Source organism: Pleurodeles waltl, chromosome 9, assembly GCF_031143425.1.
Source record: "Pleurodeles waltl isolate 20211129_DDA chromosome 9, aPleWal1.hap1.20221129, whole genome shotgun sequence".
NCBI lineage: Eukaryota > Metazoa > Chordata > Amphibia > Caudata > Salamandridae > Pleurodeles > Pleurodeles waltl.
Window position 1 is genome coordinate 156,941,447 of NC_090448.1, and position 20,656 is coordinate 156,962,102.

The 20,656-nt window shown below is 48.2% G+C and overlaps 1 protein-coding gene across 1 annotated transcript in view; it reads right to left on the bottom strand.

Annotated features, from left to right (window-relative positions):
• The window catches only part of ASB14 (ankyrin repeat and SOCS box containing 14), a 154,549-nt gene that overhangs the window by 131,222 nt on the left and 2,671 nt on the right, over positions 1 to 20,656 (bottom strand). The window contains exons 4-5 of the mRNA XM_069207438.1: positions 2,267 to 2,512; positions 255 to 426 (exon numbers count right to left, since the gene is read on the bottom strand). Of these exons, the coding sequence (XP_069063539.1) occupies positions 255 to 426; positions 2,267 to 2,512 (418 nt within the window). The remainder of the gene's footprint in view (positions 1 to 254; positions 427 to 2,266; positions 2,513 to 20,656) is intronic.

Here is a 20,656-nt window from a genome sequence, read left to right on the forward strand (position 1 = left end):
TGTAAACTATCAGACAATTAACAAGTTTTCATTTTTTTTGGCATAATCATACCATACCATAATTGTCCTTTTCTATAATAGTGTTAAGTGTAGGTTATTTCATATATGCAGTTTTGCTCAAAAACATAGCTATTAATTACTTTTATCTGTGTGGTAGTTCCTGAATACAAGTAAGGTTTCCTTATTAAATAATATTTAATAGATAGAGTGATAACATTGAAAGGCTATTGCTAAATATTATTTTTTTGACTCACAAAAAGTGTCCTCTGTAAGCAGCTCTGTGGATAGGCAAGTGACCAGACTGTTTCGGTACATTGGCATCTGCCCCATACTCCAGGAGCAGAGATATTGCGTCTGGGTTTCCTCCAGCAGCAGCTTCGAAAATTATGGAAGCACAGTCAGAAGCTTGAGAAAGAACATTAGCACCTATTGGAATAAATAATACATAATTAACAGGTTTAATAAAGCTGACCTTTTAATGAATATTGACTTCCTAAAACTATTCCTCGAACTTTTAGGGTTATATTGTACACTTTAACAAAAAGGTGATTTGGCAACATTGGTAAACTCAATATGACCATAAATCGCATTTTTAACTTCATTAACTATTGCAGGGCTGGGAATATTTCATCTAATGATGGACATGGTATTGGAGAACTACACTCCTTTCACCACATTACATCATTATGGAGTTCATGTTTTAATATGATAGTAGTGAATGCTCTGAAGTCGATACCTTGTGGGAATTGCCTGCCAATTATGCACCACAAGTCAAAGTGAGAGTTCATTAAGGGGCTGAAGGTCAATTATCACAAAGGTAATGCGCTCTAAAACATTGATTATTAATATTATAATCTCATCATTGAGAGAAGCAGGGATTAATAAACAAACTCCTTCGGTTGCAGAATAAAAGAAAACTAACCTAAATGTGTGCAGTTGCCAGATGTACTAGCAGCTATGTATACCGTAAAGCTCCACAATAGCAGCAAGAACTTAGAAGTTAGTGTTTGTAAAAGAGGCGGAAAAAGAGATGTTTCTGTACTCAAGTTGCACTTATTTACTGTGCGTGTCAGCTCTCATTCTGTGTTGGCTTCTCCTTTTCCTCTAACACATATTCCATTCATCTGTCAAGAATGGCACATATTTGTCTCTAATGAACCGCTACCATGCAGTGATAGAGTGCACACCATCAAGAATCTCCACAAATATGCAACTAATATGCCACAAAAATGTAGGTATGATCTGCACGTCGTCAAGAATGCCCATACATGCGTCATGATGGACAACTATTTAGGAACTACCAGGGAGGGTCTGCCAGCAATGCCCACAAATATACCACTGATGGCAAACAGGGATAGCCAAACCTCTATGCAGAATGCCATAATATGTCAAAGGCTACCATTACTAACCACTAGACAGGTCCACTGACACACATGCATGCACAGCCATTCACATAAACGTTTATTCTGACATAGCTGACAATCCTCCTCTGTATGGCTGTCGGCCTCATGGCTCCCAGCTTCATGGTTTCATGACTCTAGACTCTGCACCTCGTGGCTTGTAGCACCTGCTATCAGCATTCTGCAAAGTATATTTAAATAGGACGCTCTCATGACTGAGTGCTTCCACGTGTTGTGACCAGGTCCACAAGTTTCTGCCTAGCGGAGCTGTCCTCCTTCTCTTTTTAGCCTGCCCATTTCATGGCTTCTGATAGGGCGGGGGGAGATGATAAAGAAGGCACCTGAGGCTCCATTAAATAGAATGCGCTTGGATTGAGTCCTAAGGAATATAGCAAATGTTGTTAATCTTAAACCCCGAGTTATTGGGTAAGACTTTGATGTAGCAAGATTCTACATCCCTATAAGAAAGCATTCTCCCAACTGTAAGGTTGGACCTGAGATGTAAATTACCTTGGTTTCATTAGGTCAAGTCTTGGCTTTACAAGCTGGATATGGGAGAGGTTTGGGACAAACCTGAATCTATCACCGAAACAACGCTGGAAGAACTAAAATTAAGATATTGTTTGTATGTCAGACAATGGTGAGTAATGGAGTTAAGCTCGGGAAGCTTCACAGCAACATTTCTTAATATTAACTGTATGTTGGACTTAGAACATTTTTGGACATGAGAGAGCCACCAGAAGCGAGATTGTTGTTCTTAAATTTCAGACATGGGTTTCTGCTTCTTGGAGGATGTCTGGCCTCCAACAAACTCTAAATCGGCTTATCATTTTGAAAAAAAACATTACTTCTGTTCAGATTCTTACCCTTTCGTATTAAGAGTTCTATGATATCTCTGAAACCATTTTGAGATGCCAGTGCCAGCGGTGTGAGTCCGTAGGAACTGCGTGGATCAGGATCAGCTCCAGAAAGAATCAGCAGGTGAACAATATCCTTGTGCCCCAGCCGCGCGGCTTCATGTAGTGCTGTCCTCTCATTGACACATCGCAAGTTTACATCTGCACTGCAGCTTATTAGTGAAGAGGCAATGTCATATGAACCATGGCGGATGGCTGGAAAGTGACAAGGGAAATTAACCTTATATTGAGGTCTTTCAAAACAGCCTTCTATAAGCAATTGAGATAGAAACTTGCTCAATAAATTCTCTGCTATCTGTAACCAATGGACTTCTTACATTTAACCCATCTATGTGTACCATAAAAACAGTAAGGAAAAAGACAAAGGAAACAACAGCACATATTATGGTCCTCATTATGTGCCACTCGGGACCTAGAAAACCCATCACAGGCACCCATGCATCCTGAAGCCGGGCATGGTGCCATTTTGAGACAAGGGGAATTTAAGTGCTCATTCTCAGTCCCAATGTAGGGAAGGAATGCATCTTCAATGCTTGGTATCTTACCCACAATCTTCAGAGGTCTGACTTAGAGTTGGATAGCAATGGAAAATCCTCCAATTATCACACAAGTCAAAAGCTGGCCCTCATAAGTTAGTAAATTGACAATGCTCTCGCCTCCCATAAAATTACTAGATAATGCTGGATAAATGATCCAGCATTAGGCCAACTATTAGCTAATTCACAGCTTTAGTTGCACTGAGGCTCTCTAAATAGTGTCAATGTCGGAGAGGGTGTTGGGTGGGACCAGATTAGGGACAGTCAACAGACATGAGCAACGTTTATAAAAATCGTCACTAAAGGAGTTTGGTAATAAATATGACAACCCTCTGAATCCTCTGAAAATGTTCAAGTAAACCACCCCCACGTCACTTTATTAAGTATTCACTATGACTTTTAAACCTAAAGCAGGCTTTACTACTGGGAAATATCACTCCCACCTATACAATAACAAAGCTTTTTTTAATCGTGTTACTGTAGAGATATGCTAACTCTATATTTAGCATGGCTAACATTTACAAAGTATATAATAACGGCTGGTGTTCTCCAAGGCTCTACTTATAACTGACTTAGTTAATGTTAAATGCATTCTTTTAACGTATTCAAAGTATTTATTTAGTTTGTATTTACTTTTTATAGCACTCAGCAAAGGGCACTATAGAGCTTTACAAAGCTGCAAATTCTCTGAGAACAAGTAGGAAAGCCACGTAGTAATATAGATAGAAAGGTTAGCCACCTTGGTGAGTGCAAACATTGTGAGTACAATATAAGTGGCAGATCACCATTTCACACAGGAGATGTGTGTCAGGTCTGCAGTGGGACATTGCCATTAGATAGATGGAGACAAAAAGATGTGTAATCATCAGCTTTCTGAAGGATAAGAGAATAGGCTGAGTACTCAAGTGTGCTGGAAGACAGTTCCATAACATGGTGGCAATCCCTTAAAAAGATTGCTTCATTGTTTGAGCTGTTTTGGAATTGTGTGGTTAAAGTCTTTGCTCCATTGCCCCTGTTTGCCTCTTGAGATAGGTAAAAGATTTGACAGATAAGGAGGATATTAAATATTTACATGTTAAATTGCAATCTTGCTGTCAAGGTTAGCCAATGTGAGTATTTCAGGATAGGTGACTTGCGGTTGTATTTGTTTCTGGATGAGACCACTATTCTTGTTGAATCAAAGACGGTTTTCCATAACTACCAAGGCGCTGCGAAGTTAAAGTCAGTTAATGGCAACAGCGTGAGATGATGTTCAGTTTAAAGGTCTGAGACCATGCACTGTGACGTGTGTGTCAGCTTTTCATTGTCCAGAATCCCAAAATGCAAGTAACTCCAGTTAAAAAGGGAGGAACCACCCAAAAAGCGTAACTTATTAAAATAGTCTATGATTAAGAACGACAAGCACTTTTTTGAGTTCTGTTTTAAGACCTTGTCTGGATCTGGTGCACTAGCAGCTACTAGACAATTTAACCCCCAGGTTGCCCATAACTCGGCAAAGACACTTTTAAACAGTTCCAATAATATTACTCCAGTCTTAACAAGGAACTTTATAGAAGCACACCTAGCAAGCGAATTTAAAAGGACTCTGAAAGGCTGCACCAGCTCAGTATGTGTATTACATGCTGTATTGTAATTTGACTTCCTTTTCTCTGTTGTGGATCGGGCAGGAAGCTCATCACCATTAAATGCATCTCTCTAGTGAACATATACAATCAGCTGCCCAAGGTTCTGGACAGCCTGACCAAACAACTATTATTAAATTGCTCATGCTCAATGGGAACTAAAACCAATGCCTTCAGCGTGATCTATGGGAAACTGTGCATTTTCTTTAAAGATCTACATAGTCTAACTGGCACAGGGGTCTTGAAGTTCAGCTAAATGGACACACATCTATGGCCCTTTGTCCACACTCCTACTCTACTCTTAACACTCATGTAGCCTCACCTCCAAACTACTTCTCCATTCTTGCTAGCTATGCGTCCATAAACTCGCCACATGGTACCGCTCGTCAAACCACCAGCTTGGACATTTTCATCATTCCATGGTCCTCTATAAGTAGGAATGTCCATGCCAAATATTTCATAGGCTAAGACTACCACTTTGACTCGACTGTTCATGTAAAGACAATACTAATTGTTTGCCATAGACAGAGGTGATATTGTATGCCTTTCTTCCAGGACATATCCTTCATCTCCTCCCTCTCTAGTTAACCTCAATACAGGAGGCAACAAAGAACTGTTTCTCCAGCCAGTAGCTAGCATGCATGCAGAGGGAGGTCCTGGTGTCTTTTATAGCACCCAAGGCACCTTTAACGTTTCATAGCTTGAAAGCGCCTGGAGTACTGGTGTCAGCAGTGGTCCTTTGGTACAGTAAATGCAGCACCGATTTGCCTTATCACATTTGCATCAGACTGCTAGGAATATGTTGCTAATAAGGTTTGGAAATCAATGGCTGGAAGACTTGTCCCACTCCATTGGTGTATAACCAAGCACAACTATATAAATAGAGGATCGAAAAACATGTAGTCACAAAGGCATTAAATAACTGGTGGACAGAAAAGGCAACACCTGTGACTGAATGAGCAGGGCGGAATGGACTGCTGTTCCCAGCTTCAGGAGAAGCACTTTAAAATACATTGGGGCCATGAGGGGGGGCACATTTCGAGTGCCCTAATAAGACGGGTCATCAACAATGTTATTAATTGTAGAAGCTAACTCCATCGGTATCCCACTGTCTAATGTATATTCAAGGCACTTCTCAAACGTATATTGTGCTGCGCTGTATATTGTGTTGTTTATAAAGTTAAATAAAAATAATTACAAAGGCACTCAAACAAAAGAGAATTCTGAAAGCTCTAACATTCAGTCTCTGAAGTAGGGGATTGCTAAATTTAAATTATATTGAAATACTAGTATGAAATTCAAATTTCTACAATTTAAAAAAAGTCTATTTATTTAAACAGAGCCCATGGAAAAATTCTAACTTTTATGTGGGAAAGTCTCTTGCAAAATTCAATCTTAGTATTTTACCCTCTTTTTCCATAACATTTCAAGACATTGGTGGAATAGATGTATTGATACATCAGAATCCAAATCATGCATAAACAATATAAGGGGCACCTGTCAATAACATACGTGCCAGATACAATCCCAGATCTTTGAGACAGCATGGGTGAAATTTATGTGCAGGAGATGTATGTACAGCATGGTAGCGAGGTCTCAGGGTGCTGTGTTTTGGGTAAATTGGATGTTACTGATGTAAGGGGTGCTGCATGTTGTTGTCATCCTCAATCGTTGTTAGAAATGGGGTTTCTGGTTAGCTAGGGTATACACCTAAGCCAGGCAGAACCCACCACTCTAGTCAGGGCCAGTAAGTTTAAAAAAAATATATATTTTTTTATTGGTTTTATGTTTCAAGTATGCGATACAAACTGTACGATTATCAGTAGCAGGATCACTTAAAGCATTATACAGTGTTTAAACCATTTAACAACCACATCTCGGAATCCTACCAATCCTACAGTATCATTTCTTGCTGCGATTGCCTGAAGCTTAACGTGTGTGGACTATCTTTGGGGGTGTACGCGCGTGACCAGCGTGGACCATATGCTGCCGGGCCTGTGTGCTTAGCCTTCTGCCAGGGGCACCGTTTAGGCTAGAGGGCGTGAGAGGCTCCCAGAATGATACCACGCCCTGTGCATTGTTGGTGATCCTGCGTTAGAGAGCTGATGGGGCATGAATACACGAGGAAGAGGAGGGGAGGGAGATATTGGTGCTGTTGGGGCTGGCCACCCTGCGGGCTGCGCCTCTATTGTGGGAGACGTGGGGAGATTAATATTGCGTATGTTGCAGGTGTGTATTCACTGATTCATAGGGGCATATCATCGTTTTTGGCTTCAAGTTTAGTTACCAGGGTGTCCCAGGTGGAACAACCTGTATGGTACCGCCCCTCGCGCATCAGTTTCTTTAGTACCTGGTATTCAGTGCGGGCCCACCGCAGTATTAGAATGTACCAAGATTTACGATCAGGAGCGCTGGAGGCTTTCCAATGCATCACTATCAATCTCTTATACATTAAACAGGCAAGGTCTACGAATTTGTGCAAGTGTTTTTGTTTTTTAGGTCTCTCCCTTAATCCCAGTAAACAAGACCCGGGGTCTGCTGTCAGCTAAAGCCCCGTTAGCTCGGAGATCTCCCGTACCACCTCCGACCAGGCTGTTTGTATGTTGGGGCAGTCCCATACCATATGGTAGAAGGATGCTGACGCTGCTTTGCATCTGGGGCATACTGGCTCAGAGCCAGGGAACATTCGCTTTATCCTGGCAGGGGATAAGTATGTTTGGTGCCTATAGTTAAATTGAGTGTACCTGAATCTTGGATTTCTTGAGACGCCCCGGGTGTGATACAAGGCTTTTGGCCAGTCCGCCTGTAGGATTGGGGCGGGAAATACAGCGTTCCATCTCTCCCGGGCTTTCTCCGCTTGTGGCTCGGGAGATTTGTTTAGGATTTTGTACACATTGGATACTATTTTTATTTGGTCATTGTGTTGTAAGAGATGGTGTATCACGGGGGAGACCGCTGGTTCCGAGGTGCCTGCCCCCCACATCTTTTTTATTGCGTGGCATATGGCGTGGTATGTCAGGAACTGGCCAGGGCTTATCTCTGTGAGGGCCTGAAGAGCCTCAAACGACATAAGCATGCCATCTTCGAAGCAGTCGCCCACTGTCTGTATTCCCGCCTCCATCCATGCCCGCGGCGCCCGCATTGCAGCTGTAATCCCCCCCATTAGGTAGTCCAATGGTATTTGTGGGGAATAGGGGAGCTTGTCCGCTCCACTTTGCACAAATTTAGCCCAGCACGTGTGTGCCACCGTGAGCAGCGGGCTAACGTGTTCCGACTTAGGGTGTTTAGATGTCAGCCACCCTTTCAAGGGGGTCCCCTCCAACCAGGACTCCAAGCCCGTAGATTCTGCCTGCGCTGGCCTGTGGATCCAATTTTTAACCCACTGCAGCTGTGCAGCTGCATAATAGCGTTCAAAGTTGGGGGCTCCCAGCCCGCCCGCATCTACCGGCCGTTGTAGCGTGGCTAGGGCCACACGTGCTCTGCCTCCTCCCTAAATGAGCTGCAGCAGCGCTGTGTTTAAGTTTCGGAAAAAGCTTTTGGGAATGGTTATCGGTAGGGCCGCGAAGTAGTATAGGAGTCTGGGTAGGATCAGCATGTTTGCGATCGCCACCTTGCCAGGCGGCGAGAGCGGGAGCTTGTTCCAGAACTGCAGTGAGCCTTTTATGGAGGTCAGCGCCCTCCCCAGGTTTCCATCTCTCAGGTCTTCTGTGTTGTGGTATATGTTTATCCCGAGATATTTGAACGTTTCCGGACACCACTTTAGACGCCCTATCTGAGGAGCATCCTGATTCATGGGTGACCGCCTTGCCAGAGGAAACACGCACGACTTTTCCCAATTTACCACTAGACCTGACAGGTCTCCAAACTCAGCCAATAAGGATATCACCAAGGGAACGAGTGCATGGCCATTTCGGATATATATTAAGTCATCGTCTGAGTATAGCGAGATCGTGTGATAGAGCCCGTTCCTGGTTATTCCCCATTCGTGTTCCATGAGGCATACTCTTGCCGCTAGAGGTTCCGTTGCAATAGCAAACAGTAACGGGGATAAGGGGCAGCCCTGCCTTGTACCCCGGAAAATCGAAAAGCTGTCGGAAATCACCCCACCCGTCTTCACCCTTGCACTTGGGCTGGAGTACAATGTCCGGACCCAGCGGATATAGCTGGGACCTATTCCCATGCGGGCCATTGTAGCCAAGAGGTAATCCCACTCGAGCGTGTCAAAGGCTTTTTCGATATCTAATGAAAGCACTATTTCCTCTTGTGTATCACGGGGAGTATCCCCCATTATGCTCAGTAGTCTGCGAATATTTAAAAAGGTATTGCGCCTCGGAATGAAGCCATTTTGGTCTGTATGTATCAGTGAGTGCATGAGGGGGGCTAATCTGTTAGCTAGTATTTTGCCTAGTATTTTACAGTCTACGTTTAGAAGTGATAGTGGTCTATAGGATTTGACATCTGTGGGATCACAACCTTGTTTAGGGAGTACCACTATCATAGCTTCTCTTTGGGATGTGGGCAGGCATTCATTAGTCCACGCTTCTACAAACACCCTTAAAAGATGAGGTTTCAGGCAAGACAGGTAGGCTTTGTAATATTCCGACGGGAGGCCATCTGCGCCAGGCGCTTTATTTCTAGGCAGCTGTGCAAGGGCTAATTCTATTTCATCCATTGTCATGGGGGCTTCTATTTTTTCTCTGTCTATTTGTGATAATTGCGGCAGAAGGGAGTCTGCGAAAAAAGCCTTGAGTTGTGGAGTAGTGCATGAGGTGCGTTTGGTGTATAAGTTTGAATAATATTTCCTAAACGCCTCGTTTATCTCTGCCTGCGTGGAGGCTATAGCTTGACCACGCACGCGTATGGCCCCTATTGGAGATTGCTGTCTGTCCTCGCGGAGCAGCCAGGCTAACAATCTAGTTGATCTGTCCCCTTCTGTTTGCAGCCTTATTAGGTGATAGTTATAGTCATGACAACGGAGTTTGCTGTCGGCGTCATTATATTTTGAGCGCCTCTCTTTTAGGACAGTATGAGGGACTTCCCCTAGTGCTACCGCTATTTCTGCTGCTCTGAGTTCCTTCTCTAGTTTGCTGATCTCCGCCTGCAAGGAGCGTCTCACTCCCCACGTGGAGGATATGCATACTCCGCGTACTACTACTTTATGGGCGTCCCACTCTGTTGCGCGTGTTGTTGCAGACATGGCATTTATATCCCAGATTTGGCTTATAGATTCTTTCAATGTTTCGGCGAATGCCTGGTCCTGAAGTGCCTCCGCTTGGAACCGCCAGGTGGGAATCGCCTGTCGTGATCTACCCCAATTCAGTGTTACTCTTAGTGGTGCGTGATCCGACAGAGTTTTTGCTAAATATTCCGACTCCCTGACCAGTGCCCCTATATCTCGGGTGCCCCATATTATATCTATTCTGGTGTGGGTGTTGTGTGGTGCTGAGTAGAATGAGTATTCCCTTTGCTTTGGGTGACCTAGTCGCCATATGTCGTGTAGACTCATTACGCTTGCCCAGTCTTGTAGGGGGCCTGTGGGTTTCCTGTTTACTGGTGAGCTCGCTTGGGTACGGGATCTATCCAATGTTGCAGATGGTGTGCTGTTGAAGTCGCCGCCCCAGAGGGCCAGGGCCAAGGGGTGAGACAATAATATTGGAGTGAGGGTGCTGAGAAATCCCGCAATGCCACTGTTTGGAGCGTATATGCCTACCACTGCTATTTGCCTGCCATCTAATCTGCCCTCCGCTACTACGTACCTTCCGCCTTGGTCTATTTTATGTGCCGTTAATAGGAATGGGACTCCCGCCGCTATCCAGACCAGCACCTCTCTGGCATAGGCCGAGTACGTTGTGCCTATCAGTAGGCCTCCCCATTTTGTGCGCAGGTCACGTAAGTCCCCTTCTAGGATATGTGTCTCTTGTAATATGGCAATGTGCACTCCTAGTCGCTTTAGCCGTGCATATACTCTGGTCCGCTTGCTCAGTGCCCCCAGGCCCCTAACATTCCATGTCACTATAATATACTGTTTTTTATTGTTTATCCCGGGAGGCATCATACGTAGTTTGGGGGATAAGTCTCTGCGCTTGAGATCTGAGCTTTGGTGTTGGCCCACCTGGTCGCTACCCTTCTACAGCTGCTATTTGTTAGATATAGCAATTGTAGCTGTTTATTTTGTGTTTTGAGTGATTCCGATACATGCATTACTGCTAAACTACAAACGCCAACTCCCCACGATGGAACCCCATTGCTACCTACAACTAGCATAAAACTACTAAACCTAAACACACATGAACTAACCCATATCCGGTTGGATTTGCATATTGGGATTCTCATATCTTCCAGATGTGGCTCTTACAAGGGGCTCACATCTTTCCGCAGACATAGGCCCTCATTCTGACCTTGGCGGGCGGCGGAGGCCGCCCGCCAAAGTTCCGCCGGCAGAATACCGCTGCGCAGTCAAAAGACCGCCGCGGTTATTCTGAGTTTCCCGCTGGGTCGCGATTTTCAGTGTCTGCATGGCAGACACTGAAAATATTTGTGGGGCCCTGTTACGGGGGCCCCTGCAGTGCCCATGCCATTGGCATGGGCACTGCAGGGGCCCCCAGGGGCCCCACGACACCCCATACCGCCATCCTCTTCCTGGCGGCCAAAACCGCCAGGAACAGGATGGCGGTATGGGGCTCGGAATCCCCATGGCGGCAGGGCAGCGGGAAACCGGCGGTGCACCGCCGGTTTTCCGTTTCTGACCGCGGCTGTACCGCCGCGGTCAGAATGCCCATGGGAGCACCGCCAGCCTGTTGGCGGTGCTCCCGCGGTCGTTGGCCCTGGCGTTTTTTACCGCCAGGGTCAGAATGACCCCCTTAGTCTGCTAATACCATTAGGCGCCCCCCGGGACGCAAGACCACTCCCTCCAATGCCGCCCCGCCGCCCGCAGTCTATCCCCCGCGCAACCCCTATAACTTAGCTTTGCTATTGTATCAAAGATACACAATGCCAGGGGAACATTCACTCCGGTCTACAGCAGCGCCACAAAGTCCCTGTAGGTCTTCGAACTTCGAGCATTTTGAAGCCAGCTGGCCAGCGGAGTAGGTATATGCGACTTAAAGTTCGTCTGCGGACCTGGGGATGACCCTTGGCCCATCCAGCTCTCCGGTTAATGTAGATGTGGAACTGGCCGTTTCGGATTCCGAGCCCTGCTCTGGAGGTGTCCTGACAGTTGCAAGGTTGCTTTGCATGTGTATAGGCGTCTCTTTCAGCACTCTTGCTCTTTCTTCTGCCGCCTGCCAGTCATTGGGCTGGCCCTTAGCGCGTCTCTTGGATCGCTTCCTTGAAGCAGAAGTTTGCCATTCCTCATCCACTTCCGCCTCTTCCCGCGGGCGAGCTAGGCCCTTGGCATGCAGCCATGTCCAAGCGTCTTCAGGATTGGTGAATATATGGATGCGGTCCTCCGCTACTACCCTTAGTTTCGCCGGGAAGAACAAGGCATATTTTACGTTGTGTTCTCGCAAGCGTTGTTTGATTTTAACGTAGGAGTTGCGTTGGTTCTGCACCTCTTGAGTGTAGTCTGGGTATGCGTTAATAGTCGAGTCCTCGTACTTGAAAGGGCCTTTATTGCGAAATTGTTGTAGTATTGCATCCCGGTCCCTATGATTCAGGATCTGGCTGGCTGACCAGGACCCGGGTGTCTGCCCGGAATTCTATATGCCCTTTCCACGGAGAAGAACTTGGATGGAGCCCCATTTAACACATTCTTGATTAGCCACTGCTCCAGGGGGATTTCTGATTCTGTTTGCCGCATGCTTTCTGGGAAACCCAAAAATCGTACGTTATTGCGGCGCGCCCTGCTCTCCATTTCTTCCGATCTCCTCCAGAGCACTTTCAGTTCCGCGTCCATGCGCTGAATCTGTTTTTGGTTACCTTGGGCCATTGGGGTTAATTCGGATATTTCGTCCTCAGTCGTTTTCACTCGTTCAGCTAAATTCCGATGGTCTACGCGCAGGAGATTTAAGTCTTGTGCAACTGCGTCGATTCTGTTTTCTAGCGATGATTTAGTGTCCATAATCGCCTGTAATACTTTCTCAAACTGAGCAGAGTGCGGCATGAGGGTGTTTTCCAGTGACTGTAGGGACGGGCTGGGCTGCTGGTCTATAGGTGTTGATCCATGGGCGCTATGGTCCTGGTTCTTAGCTGACTTGGCTCTGCCGGCCATTTTGGCTGACCCGGGGTTACCTTGCGTGCAATTGTTTCACCGTGTTGGGCGCTTTCGGTTCAGCAACTTAGCCTTTTGCTTTGTGTCCCCAATATGGTGTGAGCGTTGGCGCTGGGAGTGTGAGATTGTCCAACAGGAGCGAGGAAGGGATATTTCCGTCGTTGCGTGACCGGTGTCTGTGGTTGCGTGGTCAGTGGTGGACGCCGCCGAGCCCCACATCAGTCCGCCATTGAGATCCCATATGACTATGCTTGGTGCCCCCGGAGGGGGAGATGTAGCGTATCAGCTGAAATAAGGTGCTCGCACCCTCAGGGGTGGCAGGGGGCCCGGCGACAGGGGGGTCCCCGATGAAGAGGGGGGGCACAGTCGACGACCGGGGAGGGCAGCGCAGCCCGGTGAGTTCAAGAAGGGGAGCCGATGCCCGGGATCACGGGCAGCCTCTGCGCCGGCGCCGGGGAGTTAGATGCTTGCTGTTCATGTACAGTCTGTGGGGCCCAGGCGCGGTCCAAGCCCTCACGGCGCGCGCCGGCCGATGCCGCCGTGCGAGCTACTTAGGTGGAGTCTGCAGGGGTCTGCGGCACGCACTGGGCATGAACCCTCCAGCGCTGCTTGCCTCCACTATGAGGGGCACAGGACTGTTGTGGGACCATCGAATCAGTGGGGGGAGGGGGGTGGGGGGTAGAGGTCCAATAATGTCCCGGCCACGTAGGTGAAGCTACCCCCTCTAGCTCACCCCCCCTTACCGCAATGTACTGGCCTGTAAATGTGCTCCTTAGCTTCCCTAAAGTCCTCCAGCCGTTGTGTTTTTTAATCCAGGGCAGGAGTGCCCTTACTGGCCAACAAGATGAGCCCCTCCTGGGCCGCCACAGCAATTCCCAAATTGGCGCCTCGATGGCCTGCTGCCCTGGTCCAGTCCAGGGCTCCTGCACCTACCTTGCGCCATCCTCCTGCCGCGCCGCGAGGGCTCAGTGCGCCACCCCCGGGTCCCGGCCAGCGATGAACCGGGCCCGGTCGGCAGCCTGAAGTCAATAGGCGCGACCGCGGTGCTCCAGCACCCGCGAACGCACCAGAGGCAGGCCGGCCGCGCAGAATGAAGGCGCGGGTAGAGCTGCCGTAGCAGTTCCACTCGATCGCCTTGGTCAGGGCGGGTCCCTCTTGGCCGGTTCCCGGCTCCGCACTCCCGACGGCCCCGAGTCTGGCCCCCAGCGAGTGCACCGGATCGTCCCAGGCGGACCCCCCCCTCGAGTGCGGCCACGAGGTCCCGAGGGGCGCCTTCCAGGATAGTTTGGTGTAGCCCGGGACGGAGCTCTCAGTTCAAGCGACCGTCCCGGACGCCATTTTGGCTCCTCCCCCTGTCAGGGCCAGTAAGTTATACACTAAAGATAACCTGTGCTCACCCCATGGTAGCTTGGCACAGAGCAGTCAGGCTTGTCTCCAGAGCTCATGTGTAAAGCGTTTGTGCGACATACTCATACCAGTGACTCCACACAGGGTTATATAAAATACATAGCTCTGGGGTTATATAAAATATATGTCACAGACCATAGGTACTATGTATATATTGTGAATACTGAAGCCTTGCTATTTGTCCTGTTCTTCAGAAGACCAAAGAGACAAAAATCATTATACCATCAGGTCATGGAGTAGTAAAGCATAAGAATCATTACAGCATATATAAGTACATGAACCATCAATTATTCCCCTAATCACATATGTCACAGTGCAACTGCACTTATATAAGGTGTGGCATGGTACTCAGGATCCTGATAATGCAAGGTAATAATGAGATAAGTTTCATAAGGTCAGAAGGATACCTTAGTCAAAAGCTGCATCAGGTTATGAATAAAACGTTACATAGATCACTTACATTAGTCCTCACAATGTGTAAATCCTATGCCTGATGTGCAACCACCGTGTTAAGACTCTGCCTAATAATGTGAAGTGACAACATGATAGGCATCAAATTATAATGTAAATTGCTACACTTGTGCAACCCATGCAGTGTGGGTTAGGAAACACACAAAGAACTATGGGGGTTATTGTAGCTTTGGAGGAGGTGTTAATCCGTCCCAAATGTGACGGATATACCACCAGCCGTATTACAAGTTCCATAGGATATAATGGACTCGTAATACGGCTGGTGGTATATCCGTCACTTTACCGTCAATTTTGGGACGGATTAACACCTCCTCCAAAGTTGTAATAACCCCCTATATGTAAATAAAGGAAGCTGGAGCCTGCACACCCCTACTAGGGTAATGTGGTAACTTTTGACCTTTCCTTGGAAACTGGGGCATTTGTACACCAGGCATCAGTCACTCAATCATAGCATTTGAAATGCGCAGCACATTCACCCCTAAGGGTATCTGGGCACTTATGGTGCCATGTCTCCGTCTAAAAGCCACGGCTTGAGCCTCCTTCTGAAGTCTGCCAGGGAGGGAGCTGTTAGGAGGTTGAGGGGCAGGCTGTTCCAGCTGTTGGCTGCTGTTTAGGAGAAGGAGCAGCCTCCACTGCAGCTGCAATGGATATGGAGGCGGTGTGTGCGAGGTATGGTGAGGCAGAGCGTAGTTGTCTTGCTGGGACATACAGGTTCAGTCGATGGTTGATGTAGGATGGCCCTAGGTTGTGGAGAGCCTTGTATGCGAGTGTGAGGATTTTGAATTGGCATCTCTTCTGGATGGGGAGCCACTGGAGGTTCCTGAGGTGTGAAGTGATGCTTGAGCACTTGGGGAGGATGAGGCTGGGTCTGGATGCGGTGTTCTGCAGAGTCTAGAGTCTTAAGTAGCTAGAAGGACACTCTGGGGTCGAGAGTGTTGCCATAGTCGAGGTGGCTGGTGATCAGGGCATGTATGACTGACATTCTGTTGTTGGTAGGGATCCATTTGAAGATTTGGCAGAGTATACAGAGGATGTAGAAGCAGGAGGAGGTGACTGAGTTTACTTGTCAAATCATGGATAGTTGGCAGTCAAGGATGATGCTAAGGTTTTGTGCATGGTATGAAGGAGAGGGCATTGGTCAGAGTTCTGCTGGCCACCAGCTGTGGTCCCATATGGAGGTGTTCTTCCCGAAGATCAGGACTTCAGTTTTGTTGGTGTTTAGTTTGAGGCAGCTGTTTTTCATCATGTTGCTATGTTGGGGTTGTAGAATTTGGCTTTGGCGTTGTGGGGGTCTTCGGTGAGTGAGAGGATTAGTAGAGTGTTGTCAGCAGTGGAGACTATATTGAGTCTATAGTATGTGAAGACATCTGTGAGGGGGATCATGTAGATGGTGAACAGGGTTGAACTGAGGGAGGATCCCTGGGGTACATCTCAGGTGATGTTCTTGGGTGTAGAATTGAAGGGAGGAAGGTGGATGCTCTGTGTGTGGCCTGAGAGGAAAGTAGCGACCCGCTCAAGGGTGTTTTGTTGAATGACTATGTTGTGGAGTCTGTTGAGGAGAGTGTGGTGGGAGGCGGTATCAAATGCTGCAGAGAGGTTCAGAAGGATCAGAGTGCCAGGAGGGTCCTGATGTCCACCATGGCGGTTATCAGTGCAGTCTCCGTGCTGTGGTTAGCCCGGAATCCTGACTGTAAGGTGTTGAGAAAGTGGCTTTGTTCGAGGTGATTGATGAGCTGTCGGTTGATGGGTTTCTCAGACACTTTGGCTGTGAAGGGAAGCAAGGAAATTGGTCTGTAGCTTTGGTGGTTGCTGGTGTCGGCGGAGGGTTTCTTTAGGAGGGGTCTGACCTCTGAGTGCTTCGATTCATCCGGGAAGGTTGCCGTGGAGATGGAGGTGTTGACGATGCGGGTTAATTCCATGCTAATAGTGATGGCTCGGAGGTTGAAAAGCTGGTGGGGGCAGGGGTCGGTGGGTGCCCCGGAGTGGATGGATGACATGATGGCTGCAGTGGTCTGTGTGGTAATCGGGGACCAGGAGGTTATTCTGTGGCTGGTGTTCACTGCTTGGGAGATGTTGTCTAAGCTGGAGGTTGAGGGTTGGGGGTCAAAATAGTTGTATATGGTGGTGATCTTGCTGTGGAAGTAGTCTGAGAGGGTGTCACAGAGTTCCTGGGATGGGTGGATAGTGGTCTCTGTGGCTATTGGGTTAGATAATTCCTTGATGATTCTGAAGAGTTCTTTCATGTGGTTGGCTGTAGTGTCGATGCGGGCAGTGATTGCTCCTCTTTTTTGCTGCTTTGATTTGGTGGTGGTAGTTGTTGAGGACTGCCTCGTAGGCGGCTCTGTCAGAGGGGTCCTTGGTCACACGCCATTGTTTTTCAAGTTGGTGGCAGTCGTGTTTGGAGTTTCTGAGCTCTTGTGTGTGCCATCTTGCTGGCCTGGAGGTGTTGTTGGTTTCAGTTGGCTTCAGTTGGCGGATTTGGTGATCCAGTTGGTGAAGTTTTAGATGGCCTGTTTGAGGTCAAGGTCTGCCATGGGTTCGGGTTGTATGGTGTCTAGGCCCAGCTTTGGTGGGGGATGCTGAGGTGCTTAGAGGTGGTGTGCTGGGATTTGGAGATGGAAAAGTGGATGATGATGTGGTCGGTCCAGGTGAGTTCAGTCACTTTGGTGAAAATGATTCTGTCGCTAAAAGTGAAGATGGTTTCCAGTGCGTGTCCAGCTTTCTGTGTGAGTTTGGGGACCAGCTGGGTGAGGCCAATGCTGCTGAGGTGCTCTATGAGGGAAGTGGAGTTGGTGTTGCTGGGATAATTAAGGTGAAAATTGATACTGCCGAGTAGGACGTAGTGGAGCGAGTTGATGGTGAGCGGGTCGATGAGGTTGGCGATGGGATCTGAGAAGGCTGGGCATGGTGCTTTGGGGTCTGTAGGGGCCTTGTATAGTGGTGTTGGCATTGGTCTGCAGTCAGAAGTTGAGGTGCTTCATGAGGGGTGCTGGGTCGTCATCGGTGATGTGCATTGGATGGTTTCCTTGAAGATGATGGCGATGCCCCCTACCATGTTTGTTGGTGCAGTCTCGGTGTATCATCTTGTGGCCATCAGTGGTGGCCATTGTGATGTCAGGATTTAAGGAGGGTGTTAGCCATGTTTCGGTGATGAAGGCGATGTCCAGGTCATGGGTGGTGATGGTGTTCCAGATTTCCGTGGCGTGTTTGCATAAGAAGCGGGCGTTTAGCAGGATGCAGTGGAGTGGTACTTGGTTGTTCGTAGTCTACTGAGAGGATGCAGTGTGGGCATTAGTGTGCGCAGGTGGGCCCATGTTGCAGGAGAAACAGTAGTGTAGATAGGTGAAGGAGCCTTTGGTTGAGTGGGGGGAGGCTGTGAAGCAGCTGTTGATAGGGTGTCCAATGTTCAGAGCCTGGAGCTCCTTGGTGGTGTAGTGGTGTGGGGTGGGAGGACCTGGCCGTAGTCTAGGTGGAGACAGGTGCAGAAGGGCTTGTCTTTTGTGTGTCTTTGGCGCAGCGGCAGTGCGGCCTCACTGAGGCCTCCATTATATGTCCTGGGTGGTGGGAGGGGACGGGGAGGCAGGAAGGCGGGAGGGTGGGAGCAGCAGTCGCATGAAGGAGGTGTCAGCAGGATCGTCAGCAGATGCAATCATGCTCAGGAATTCAGGCAGAGCTGTCACAATCAGGCTCAGGAATGTGGGGGGAGCTGTGGCAATCAGGCTCAGGAATGAAGGCAGAGCTGTCAGCCACAGGTAGAAGGGTGGTGGAGCGGCTGGGGAGCTGTGGCTGGCCAAATGGCCACCTACAAGTCGGGATATGATAATCTTGGTCATTTCTGAGTGAGTTGGGGGCCTCCCCTTTGAGGCCCATAGTGGCTCGCATGCTCAGAAGGGGCGGGGCGGCACGCGGGGGGGAATGGGAGGAAATAAATATTAACTTTAAAAAAAAAAACATACCTGCTCCACTGCTTCCTCGCTGGCTCTGCAGGCACAGGCTCCCAGCCTGCGCTGTGCCAATGCAGCATCAGGATTGGCTGTGCAGGCTCTCTCCAGCCCAGCGACTCTGTTCCTGGGCTGGAGAGAGCCCTGTGTGCATGTGTGTATGGCCCACCCGAGATGGCTGGCCAAACACACATGTGCTTTGAGGGGGAGAACGTCAGCCCAGTGGCCCCGCCCCCTTTACCAGAAAACAATCATAAACAAAGTTTATGATTGTTTTCTGGTAAAGATTGTGCAGCTGCTGCTGCTGGTGGGGGGGTGCCCAAACGGAGGAGCAGCCACTCCGTGAGGCATAAAGCACCTAACAAGTGCCCCCAAGGTATGTGAAGTAAAGAATGGGGAAGGAGAGGCACCAGCTGCAGGGATCAGCAAGGACATCCTCACTGGATCACCCCTGTGCAGAGAACTCCAAGCGTGCCGACCACGTACATGTGGTGAAGCTGTCAAGCCCAGTGCCTCTTGTGTCAGCGGGCGCCGGTCTATCTTAGGCCCTCCCGCTAGCAGGTGCAATGGCAAACCACCAATCCAGTCAGGACAGCCGGGTACGCAGGAATCTTCTACCTGGAAGGCAGCAACTCCCCTTGCCGATGCAGGCCCTCCTCAGAGAGGTTGTTGTGGATGGTAGTGATGACTACACCCACCCAGGGGCACTTGTAGGGCGATGGTGTGGCCTCTCCTAAGGCTTCCTTGTAATCATGGTAACACATCGGGGTAACAGGGTAGCACACAGACTGCTCTTGATCTTTAAAGACACACTTCACCTCCACAGGCACTCCAATCTTCTGCCGTTCCTCCTGCTGATTTCAAACTCACAGGGCAGGCCACCAAGCCCTGGGAGACTCTTGGGGGCAAAGATAGTTGGCAAGGTCCAGTCCTTCTTCATGCAGGATTGGCACAGCAGGGGAACACACAAAGCAACAACAAAGTGCCAGTCCCTCCTACAAGTCAGCACACTGTAGCAGTAGGCCAACACAGCAATGCAGTGCAGAGTGGCAGTCCCTCCTAACAGCCCACCAGTCCTTCTTCCTGGAAGAGTGTCCTTATCCCTGCAGCATTAGAAAAGTGCTCTGAAAACATGGGGTCAGAGCCCCCGTGCTTATACTCAAGCATGTCTTTGTTCAGGGGGTAACTTCAAAGGAACCCTTTCAATGGTAATGCAACCCCTTTCAACCCAGCCCTGGCTCCAGACATCAGTAGGGGTTAATTCAGCCCATTATGTGAGGGCAGGACACAGCCTATTGATATGTAAGATGTAAACGACCCTCCCTCGCCCCAGCTCAGGATGACTATCAGCATGAAGATGTCTCTTCTGTCACACCCAGCCCCTCCTGTGTTGTGGCTGTCTGGAAAATATGCACCAAGTGGAGCTGTTACTCTGCCATAGATGTGGATTCAAGTCAGGCTGAAAAGCACTTATAAGCACAGAGAAATGCCCACTTTCTAAAAGTGGCATTTCTAAAAAAGTAATGTAAAATCCATCTACACCAGTAAGAAGGAATTCTCACTGCCATTCTAAACATACCAAACATGCCCACACTACTCCTCACTGATTAGAAAAGATCACTTAGACATATATAAGGGAATTCCCAATACTAACCTTTGAGAGGAGCAGTCCCTCCAGTAGTGAAAAATGAAATAGGCTGTTTGTCACTACTAGGACATGTAAACCATGTAAGTACATGTCCTACCTTTTACATACACAGCACACTGCCCATGGGGCTATCTAGGGCCTACATTAGGGATGACTTAGCTGTAGTAAAAGTGTAGTTTAGGCATTGGCAAGTAGTTTAGCATGCCAAGTCAATGTAACAGTAAACTGGACGCATGCACTGCAGTGGCAGACCTGAGACAAGTTTGGAAGGCTACTTCTGTGGGTGGCACAATCAGTGCTGCAGGCCCACTAATAGCATTTTATTTACATGCCCTTGGTAGATGGTATACCACTTTTCAAGGGACGTACAGTTAAATTAAATATGCCAAAGATGCTTAAGTCAATTATACCACGTTTTAGGGTGAGAGCACATGCACTTTAGTATTTTTGAGCAGCGGTAAAGTGTCCAGAGTCCTAAGGCCAACAAAATAAGAGTCAGAAGAAT